Source organism: Ostrinia nubilalis, chromosome 14 (genome assembly GCF_963855985.1).
Source record: "Ostrinia nubilalis chromosome 14, ilOstNubi1.1, whole genome shotgun sequence".
Taxonomy (NCBI): domain Eukaryota; kingdom Metazoa; phylum Arthropoda; class Insecta; order Lepidoptera; family Crambidae; genus Ostrinia; species Ostrinia nubilalis.
The window spans coordinates 11,194,349-11,205,689 of record NC_087101.1 but is presented as its reverse complement, the minus strand read 5'-3'; the positions used below and the strand labels follow the sequence as shown (position 1 = coordinate 11,205,689).

The window sequence follows — 11,341 nt, the reverse complement described above, 5'->3', positions numbered from 1 at the left end:
TTGAACCACCAACGACGCGGCGATATAAAAGTTCATTCAAAATCGAATAAAAGTTAAAAAATATTTATGACTTTGCGATTGTTTTTACTTTTTTTAAGCTTTTTTTTTTAAATTAGTTTCTTCCTTCTGTCTGCTCTCTGTTTACGTCTATGCTTCGCTGTCAAATTAGCTGTCAAAACGACATCGCGATACGGATTTGTCAAAACAGCCTTAGGGTGGGTTGCACCATCTTAGTTTAACTTTGACAAACGTCTAAAATCTGTCAAACTCCATACAAAAAACACCGGTTAACGTCATAGTTACGGTCAAAGTTAGGTGGTGCAACTCACCCTATTGGTTTTCGATCGAATCGAAGCTTATCACCGGGGTTTTAGTAATCGCAATGAAAATGGCGGGTGTTGCGATTCGATTCGATTTTGATTGAGTTTTAAATGCATGTTGGCTAAGCCTTTGTAAGGGAAATTTCAATCCAGTCTTTCGATTATCGATAGGTAGGGCTTTGCGATTCGATTTTTTGCCGTTTGGCTAAGCCTTTTTTGTTATCGACCTCTTTTGCGATTTATTTGTTTGCGACTGGTTTGCGACGGGTTTGCGATTTTAAAGTACGTTTTGACTAGACCCACTGAAGCAAATCTGAAGTCTTGTTGACGTTTGACTTCTCACAACACCCTCCCGTGCCACTCCCATACCTCAGGCACTGACTGAGTTAAGTGCTAGACTATTATTAAGTTAAGTGTTCAATACGCGTATACAAAACTTTATTAATATTCCTAATAGGATTAGTGTACACGGTGGTATAAAACTTCAATTAATGTAAAATCTTGGCGTCGTTGGCTTAACCTTTAGCTGCCGACCTGGTATAAACGCAGCACTTACGCCGATGTGACGACTGAGAGACGTAAAAATTTAAGTAATGAAATTACAATTGCCTGCTACATTTTTCTATTTTATGCATTAAAAATATTGTTATTTGAGGTAAGTAAACTACAGGATTTCAAAAAAATACACGTTATTTTTTAGGTAAAATCAACAGTTATTCGAGAGGTCACGATTATTTGGCACCTAATTTTAAGGACTTACTTTAGTCTTGTTTTTCTCTAAAATTCAATATTAAACAACGAATGAACTTAAAATATGTTATCTTCTATAAACAATTATCAAAATAAAACACAAATCTTACTTCTTAGTTATAATATAAAAAAATGACAGTACTTGAATAATTGGTACATTCACTACGTACGTTTGCAGTCACTGCATATTTGTAGGCAGCAAGTAAGGTACATTAGTCTCTTAAATTTGCAGCAACAGTACTCGTTCGCCTTTTCAACCGAATGGGACAGATTGCACACGTCTTTCTAACACCTGGATCTGGATTTAGATAATTTTTTGGTGGTAGAGGCTCGGGCATATCGGCGGGTCCCAAAACTCGCTCGATAGGATTATATCATTGTAAACGCGTAGTTTCATTTCTGGGATGACTAATTCACGTACTAGCGAGGATAAAAATCGGCTACGACTGATCTCGCCCTTGTTTATGCGTACGAAATTTCGTTACATAAACACCGTACTTACGTCTGTGAGACGTCGATCGCTTCGATACAGAGACATATGAACTTGCCACGGACGCGAAGTCGACTGGTGGCTTGCGACGCGGAGGGAGGAAGGTAGCGGGAGAGGCGACGCCAAAGGTGGCGTGATTTTAGAAATATTTCAAAATGAAAATTTATTACGTCTGAGAGACGTATAGGTCGGTAGTTAAAGGTTAATTTGTGAGTTCTCCAACACAATTGTTAATTTATTTTTATTACCAGCCAGCTTTTTGGCAAAGCCATTCAAGTGGTAGAATAATATTACCTCATATATCAAGAGAATATGCGAAACATTAACCTCTTTTGCTTATGAAGTGATATTTCATTCATGAATAAAGACAATCACATTTATATTTTAAGCCCGCGTCTAACAAGAGAATCTGTATTTTTAGGCTGTAGGACTAAAATATTTCTGACAAAACTTTCTTAAATGTTGGAATTTCTACGTAAAGGAATTTCATAAAGATCACTGAACTTTATAAAATTTCTTGCGTAGGAGGTACCTATCTTTATTTAACCTTATTACGGATACTATTAGCACATTTCTCAATTGTGTTCCTTCGTTTCAGCAAATGACATCAACTAAAGCTGAGTTGCACCACCTAACTCTAACGGTAACTATAACCGGTGCTTTTTGGAGTTTGACAGATCTTTGACGTTTGTTAAAGCTAAAGTAAGATGGTGCAATCTTGCCTTAAAAACTGTCTCTCTCAAGGATTTCCACGACTACCGGTCCTCGCTGGCCGCATCCAGATGCCTCCCGCTTCCTTTTCAAAAGCGATGCAGCGTTCTATACTCCGAGTCCCTACGGGATCGAATCAGAAATGAGGAGATTCAGGAGAGACAAGAAAACTAAAGTAACGGGCATATCCCACAGAGTTGCCAAACTTAACATATAGATCAGTTAATCTCTACATAATGTTTTTGCGACTGCGCCTAAAAAATCTTTAGAAGTGAATACCGCAGTAGGTAACTGTAGCTTTGCTGGTAGATTTTAAAATTTGGCCTACAAAAGTGTTTCAAACACCACAAGCCATTATCTCAGAGATAGGTACTATCGAAGAACACTTACTTTTTATCTGATGTTTTACAAGCTTAGCGCTGGATTTGCAAGCCCGAAACTTCACGAGATCCACTTAAATTTTAATACTTTTTGCTCTACTTACTTCTACTATTAGCTTAGTCCAATTTCGCTGACAGAAAAATTTCTACATCTGGTATTTTATTCAATTAAGGTTTGGTTTCATAATGGTTGGTATTTTTTGAAAGATTAAAAGTAATTTCAAATAGGCTGAAGACACTTCAAATAGGCTGAAATAGATTAGGAGTATGTTCACCACATTTCTTCAGTGATCAACAAAATCGAACTGGTGACTCGAATCAGCAGTTTGGACTGACACTGAAACCATTAGCGCTCCTGCACACGATGCCGCCGCCGCGCCTTCACGCGGCGCGTATAAACAGTGCAAAGGCTTAGGCTACTGACAACCTATTTTAATAGATTTGGTCACTTTAGGTATAGTTGTTGCAATTCACGAAGGCGAGTGAGCTTTACATGTGTGGTGGCTCGCTATTGTTTGATTTTAAAAAGTGTTGATAAACATTACACTATCGTTATGTGCATGTACATGTGGAAAACCTTGGAGGAGGCCTTTGTCCAGCAGTGGACGTCATTTGGCTGAAACGAACGAACGAACACGTACCTACACACACAAGTAACTTGCCTTCGTGAGTTGCAAGAACCATATACACAGACGTGATTTTTTTTTGTTACAAAGTCCTACAGCTAAAGTACAATCTCTTCTCTGTCCATCAGGACTATCTCTTCGACAGAATTATTGAAGTACCTATGTACAATAAAAGTTAAAATTAAAAGATTACTACTCCACACAAGAAACCCACCCTTCCTTTGGGGGGGGGGGGGGGGAGGGGAGGGGACAAAAGGGTTTGTAAATGTTAACTTAACTTGTTTTTTGTTTCGACCAGCACGTCATAGGTCACGTACGGCACATCAAGCGACACATGTGACAATTTATTTTGCAACAATGCGTAAGAATGCGCGTTTATTATTGTACGGTATTACATTCTTCTTGTGTAAATTCGACTGGCACTTGAACGATTTGCTCATGTTTATTTCCCAAGCATCTTTTACTTTACCCTGGATTTTTTGTTCCAGTTTGGAGTGTATGAAGCCTACTTACGGGAAATAAAGACTCTGAGAGCCATTCAACGTATCCTTCAGGAATTCCGGGAGATCGCACGCTATTATCCCCTTTTCAGCCGGCTTCAAACGAGTTGACGGTCACTTGGGCGGTTTTACAATGGGTAGTATACGGAAATACTTATTTTGTTTCAGTTTAATATCGGTAATATCGCGATGAGTATTTATGTGTGCAGAGACTTATCAAATATTGAGTATTGAGTATTAATTTAAAACTTTTTAGATCGTGTAATTACAAATTTTAATGATACGAGTAAATATTTAAGGATAATTTACACTTTTGTTGCTGCATTATGATGTTATTGATGATAATGTTTAGCTGGATGTTTATTCTAAAGTATTCCTCTTGGTCCAGTGCGTTTTCAGTTACACAACGTCCATACATTTTCAACATAGCCATCAAATTTGGTGTATTTTTACCACTAATATAATTCTTAAAAACAACTTGTGTAGTAACACGAACACTTTTTGTGAAAAGCTGCTGAAGAAAAGTTTATTTTATTTTGTAAGGAATCTTACAAAATAAAATAAATGTGTAAGTGGGTATTTTGTTCGCAACTCTTGTTAGAATATACCGATAGTTTTTTATAAAGAACCCTCCCTGCGGCGACAGCTGTCTTCAAGTTAGTGTTGTGTAAGTAAATGTCGATACTATTAAATAATATCGATAATATCGATAGTTGTATCGAAGTTCTACAGTTGTGAAGGGTTGTAATGTTAACAGTGAAACCTTCATTCACCTTAACAGAAGTTGCAGCGATAGAGACGAGAGGTGTAAATAGTCCCGTAGATCCAAAGTATCGATACTATTATTTATTTAATTCAGCACTATTTTAGGTGTAGGCAGATATCAGCCAAAAACACTTTCCATTCTAATATTGTAACTCAGGAATTTTCTGACGATCAATAAAACTAAAAAATAAATAAGAAACGTTTAATAATATAGTAAAACACTCAATTTAAACGGCTAAAATATACTAAAACATTTAGACTCATTCAAATGTACAAATATGTATGAGCACTTCAAATTCATATTAACGGTCATGACAAACTGAGTTAGGTTTGACATAATATTCAACAAATCAAGTATTGGTCAAAAGATAAAACATTTTAAATTGTCTATAAAACATCGAAAGTAATCAGTTATTTTCATGAATATCACATGATAAAACATCTCTATCAATTTGAGAGTATCTAATGAAGTCATTCCTTTTTTTAAACAATTCAAAACCAACCCATTTTGAAATAAAGACGATTGTTGCAGCATCTATGAGATAGGAATTTACAATTAGTGCCAGTTTCACCATTAACATTAAACCCTTTAAATTAATAATATTATCGCCACCGTTTTTAAGAAAATAAAACTTCTATTAAACCGGGTTTAGTAGATAATAATTAAAGTATTTAGACAAGCCAAACTGTGTTTGGTGCTTAAACCGCGTTCAAAGTCAATGGTGAAAACGGACCTTTGCTTTTGCGTGTTGTTAAAAAATTTGCAAGCAATTAGGTATATCGATGATGTTAACGAAAATCTACAAACAATAAGGCTGGGTTGCACTATTTTACTTTAACTTTGACAAACGTCAAAAATCTGTCAAACTCCATACAAAATACAGCGGTTATCGTTACAGTTACGGTCAAAGTTAGGTAGTGCAACTCAGCCTAATTTAATGAATGTCAAAGTAAACTCAGTTTTAAACGTGCCGCGTATTGTCCATGTCCATTCGCTGAATCAACTAATAATGCATTACTCTCAATAATACATAACCACTTCAGAAACATAGAAAATCTACTGTGCTTCTTTAATAATTTCTTTATGTTAGCGACACCTTTTGGCTAACTAATATCGTGTCAGTTTACTTATACAATGTTTATTAAAATCTTAGGAAGAGAAACAGGTCCACAATTTGATCTGAAATCATTGTCATGAAGATTTATAATTAATTACTTTTCATTAAGAAACCTCATAAATAATTAATTATTCAAACAATCGTATAGATAATCGAACGTTATTGAAATTTTAAGTTGTGTCTTTACATCAATAATTTACTTATTAAAAAATTATAAGTTATTTCAAACACTCGTTACAAATATTAAACAACTTACATTATTCGTTATATAATAATAATTGACAATCAATTATTTTTTACCCAATTTGAAATTTAAAATAAGAATTATATTAATTATCCATAAACCATACACATAAGGTGGTATCGCTATGATACAAAAAATATTTAATGAATTTTCACCTTCACGATTTTGTTCTATATTAATTTAATTACACGTTGTAATAGAAAAATATTTTTAATTATACTTAAGTACAAGATAATTTTATGTTTATTTTGCCCTACAGTGATTTTGCGACACATCTTTTTATCCTCTTTTATTTTTATCTAAGTGCAGGCTGGATGAAAAAATTTAAGACATGTAGAGGCCATTTATGATAACAAATGTAAATTTTAAATTAGTCTTTTATCTTAATATTTTCGACTAAAAATTTCACTATTTATAAGTAGGTACTAAGTATCAATAGTTTATACAAATAAAGATTACTTTACTGTGACTTTTATTAGCAAGGAACACATTAAATATAAAGATTTTTAAAGAGTTATCATTCATCCTTCTTACTCGTATGTATTAATTTAATTAAAAATTTGTGTAATCTCATACAACAATACCATTGGGCTTGATTTAGGAGAATTAACGTTTTAAGTACATACCTTAATTCAATTTATAAAATTATTAACCTTTATTATTCCCAAAAATATTTTTATATATTATACCTTGGCACTCGTATTTATATCACAGATCCATGACTTACAGCTTTCATTCCTAAACTCTTTCTAAATTATCAGCACCCTTTTTAGACTGGATCACGACATTTCACTTAAATTCGGTCTCCAATTTTATACCCGAGGCCTGTGAAAACATTCGTCGAGCCTAAATCGTAAATGATATTAAGTTTGTTCCCTCGGTACTCGGACACCAGTCTAGAGCTACAAGTTGTTGTCACTTCCATCGCCTTTGTCAATCGTACACAAGTAACTCTTTATGCCATCTTGCTTCGACTCCGGTTCAAAAAGCTTACTTATTATAGTATCTTTAAAGAATCCTTTCGGCTGTATCAACGTCTCGAATTTCGTTTCTATCGACAGCTTCCTGCCTTTGCTTTCATTAGCTACAACACTAAGATCAAGTGAGTAACTATGTTTTATAGTTTTATGTGTCTTTATTTCATTACCAGTTTTGTATACATCGTGCGTTTTATCCGTGGAATGTTCTTCGTAAGCCTCATTTCCGTAAACATTATTGACGCCTCCACTATCGGCGTGTTTGTTTTTACCATATTTACTAAATATTAAATGTTCAGTGTCTATTATTGTAACCACAGGCGACCGTTTGTTGAACAGTTTACACGATTCGCCGAATAGTTCAAGTTTCTTCTGGCTGTTGCTGTTACTGTCGTCATCATACGTGGTTTCTCCAGATCTTTCTCCATCAGATGCTGTTCTGTTTTCATTAATTGTGCATAGTTCAACATCTCTAATGGGACGGTTATTTTCGTTGTTGACTTCAGTAATACTATCGCTAAAAATTATCCTTTTGGTATCCTTAATTTTCTTAGGAATGGTCGATATGGTGCTGTCTGAGGAGATGTACCGTGTGGTCTCATTGTTGACGGAGAGCTTGTGGGCTGGGGACATCATGGTGTTGTTGAACCCTTTCTCCGTTTGAGACTGCTTCCCTTTGCTGTGCATCCCGAATATCCGTTTGATTGATTGCCGGAACTGCGGACAAACCACACAAAATTAGGGCTATGAAAATTTTCAAAAGTTGATTATTACGCAGAGAGTAATTAGCATTAAAACATGATTTAGGATCCTAAACCAACATCCTCATAATGCGCGCCTGTCACAAAATGTTACGGACCCTTATCCCTCGCTGGAGATTAATCTTTCGGGATATGGGTGTATTATTGATGACGTGGAAACATTATAAATACTCATATGGTTGGGATAAAATATTATTGACAGACAGGATTATTGGGATTATATCTTAATGGCAGGTTATTCAAATGCTAGAATATGAGTAGCAGCAATCGTGGTTATGACTTGGAAATTAATTCTTAAGCTTCCATTTTACCCACCTAGTTACGAGTAGTTAATTACCTACATAGGCTTGGTACTTACGACTGAGTTGAATGATTGAAATGGGAATTGGGTTTTAGAGTAAGTACCCAAACAAAACTTTTAACACACGTCGAAGAAATAGTGTGTGCACGTTTTTAGATAATTTTGCAATTGTATACGTTATCAAGTAATCGAGGCTGTTAAATTTTAATTCCTTTTATTGTGCTTTTATACTGAATCGAATTCACATTGTACAAATGTCGAATAAGTAGAGCGTGAAGCATCTGATGTATTCGCGTTTTTTTATTCCAGTTCCGAGAATTTTGCCTTTTTTACTGTTTTTTTACTTATCAAAAATTTAATGTGAAACCTAAATAAACGGTGAAATTAAAACTTTTTCACTTATGAACGTAGGTATTGTTTTGTAATCCTTTTAATGAAGGTATGAAAAGTTTAAACTCTACTGATGGAATTCATCATGTGGCGCCAGGTTAATGTGTCTACATATTAGTTTCAGAACATTTGTTTGGCAAACGTTTTAGGGAATGTCCCTGCCATCAATTTGCGGTCTACTAATACCCATTTGCGAGCGCCTAGCATCATCTAAACAGCATTCCGCATCCGACGTGAATTGTTACATAGAACGCAAAACTTTGTCAACGCACAATTTGCAGACAATTTTGTTGAATGTTTTGTTGATTGTGTAGGGTAAATACGCGCTGGAGACCCGGCTTTAGAAGTGAGGGTATGTAGGTACATAAAACGACAAAGATTTACGCATTACATTGCTACCAAAGATAGATACGTAGGTTTTTTAGTTTATTAGCCAAGATTTTCATTTTTCCAATTTGCAAAAATTGCAATTTCTTTCAGCGTAGTCTATAAATTATTTTCAGGAAGCTTTTTGCGACAATGAACAATGTCTTTTATGTATTTACTATACTGTTTTGTTGTTTTATTAGTTACTCGTACAAATATAGGTATATACCTAATTGTGACACAAACTAATAAAGACTTGCTTAGGTAATTTACAAACGACAGCACACCAGGTTAAGCTCTTATATATTAATAATAAGAGTCAATTTGTAGCAACAAAAATGTGCAGTGATGTGCTGTGTCAACTGTACAAAGCAGAAACTGGTACGTACTTAATATATTTTATCTAATTAAATTGTAGTACTTACTTGTGTATTCATGCCGACGTATATTAGGGGGTCGTAGCAGATAGAGCTCTTGGCGACTAGAGCGGGTATCACGCCAGCTCCCGGCGAGATCTGCAATGGAAATTGGTATTTAATCATCGTGCACTTAAGGTCGAATCTTGAATAACGTAATTGGGTATTTTAATTAGACGTTTTTTTGTTAAAATATAAAAAAAAATAATGTGAGACTGAGGATTTCGAAATGCAAAACTTTTTGCTTGCGAGGTTTTTCTTTGTAAATATAAAGAAAACATTAAGCAATTATGTTTTCAAGATAATTACATAATAATGATCCCAGTGAATGGCCATTACTCGTTAAAAAAATCACTAAGATCCTGGCCATGAGTTGTCGACGCCAACAAAAAATTGGATTGCACTTGGCCACTTGTAAAATAGGTCAAGGCAAAAACATTTCATGGTAATTAAACTCAACTTTGACTTACTGCTTAGATACACAAAGAACTTAATTGCAGTGTTTGATAAAAGTTAAAGTTAAGTCCAGTAATTTAAGTTTTAATTTACCTACTAAGAAAAGATTTTCTATTTTAATAACAATGCCTCTTCATAAAATTATTAATCAACAATAAATCCTACTAATATCATAAATGCAAAAGTTTCTATGTCTGTATGTCAGGATGTCTGGATGTCTGGATGTTTGTTACTCTTTCACGCAAAAACTACTGAACGGATTTTGATGATACTTTACAGTATTTTTTTTTATTTTCTATAAATGATTACTCCAGTTGCAAGACGGTGTGCTATTTTTTGGATATAAGTTGGATTACATTTCTATTTGTTGAATTCTTTTAGGTGATTTACAATATAGGCGATGAATTTTTGAAAGCTTTTGATGGTCTCTTCTTTTTTAATTAAATTATTTTTAACCTAGAATAACATATAGGCTATTTATGATTATATTTATGACGATCTCTGACAAACTAAATTTCACGCAGGTAAAGCCGCGGGCGAAAGCTAGTTGTTAAATAAATTTTTGTCATCTGCGAATTCTATGGAATAACAAATCTATGGTTTATTCTCACTCAGTTACATATCAGTTAAGACACGGAGAAGAGCAAAGATCGTACCAGCACTTAAGTAAGGGCATATTAACGGTATGTGTGCGCAAAGCAAACATATTCAAAACAGTTAATCTATATTTTACATAGAAGGTGACGCATATGAAGAACATAATTATAAAGTATGATTTGGTTCTATACTAGCTTTTTCCCGCTGTTTCGTCTGCGTAATTTTTTCAGTATACCTATACTAGTATAGAACCCCAACTAAATCCCCTTAGGGGTTGATTTTTACAAAATAACAATTTACATAATTATGTACTTTGATTTATTCGTCGTATTACCTACATAGGTATTTAGGATTATTTATTTTAACTAACTCAAGACCATTGATCGTAAAACTAATGTTTAGATCACAAGAAAAGTAGCGATCAAAAATTACTTTCATTAATACTCTGCAACAGTTGTTATCCCAAACTCTCCTAAATGTTACATTTACTATAAAATACAGCTGATGCGAGAGTTTCAAGTTATTGCGCCATAAAACGTTAATGGGAACTATGGACTCCATAGTATGGAGTCGTCAGCTCGACAGAGAATCAGTTTTGTTTGTAATTAAATAATGGAGATTTATGATAAACATGCTTTTGGTTCACAATCTTGAAGTATTTACAATGCTCATAAAATTTGCATTTTGTTAATCAATATTTTAATTAACGAATGAAGTCACAGTCACCTTTGTCTGATAAGACTTAACACTTTGACCTTGGGACAGCCCTTATTCTACACCAGTGGTTTTCAACCTTTTTCATGACAGAACAAAAAAATTGAGACCCGCCGACCATGCATTTTTTATTGTTACGAAGATGTTTTTAGGGACCAAAACTACAATCCATACAACACTTATGCATTTGCTTAATTAGATTTCTGATAAATCTATCTTTATAACTTTAATGATTTTTTTTACGGAGGTAGTTTTACGACCTCTCGCGACCCTTATAGAGGCTTCGAACTTCGAACCCACAGGTTGAAAAACACTGCTCTACACGATAAGAGACAAAATAAGAGCTATTTTTGCAGTACAACTTACAAGCATTAATCCATTCTCTTTAAGTTATTGAAGATCTTTGAAAGTATGGACAAGCAAAGTTCGATAAGTATTCCAAAATAAACAATAAATAGG

The 11,341-nt window shown here is 34.3% G+C and overlaps 1 protein-coding gene across 1 annotated transcript in view; it reads right to left on the bottom strand.

Annotated features, from left to right (window-relative positions):
• Positions 1-4,730: 4,730 nt before the first annotated feature.
• The window catches only part of LOC135078330 (rhodopsin, GQ-coupled-like), a 46,248-nt gene continuing 39,637 nt past the window's right edge, over positions 4,731-11,341 (bottom strand). Inside the window, exons 5-6 of the mRNA XM_063972929.1 lie at positions 9,125-9,214; positions 4,731-7,598 (exon numbers count right to left, since the gene is read on the bottom strand). Of these exons, the coding sequence (XP_063828999.1) occupies positions 6,807-7,598; positions 9,125-9,214 (882 nt within the window). The 3' untranslated portion in view covers positions 4,731-6,806. The remainder of the gene's footprint in view (positions 7,599-9,124; positions 9,215-11,341) is intronic.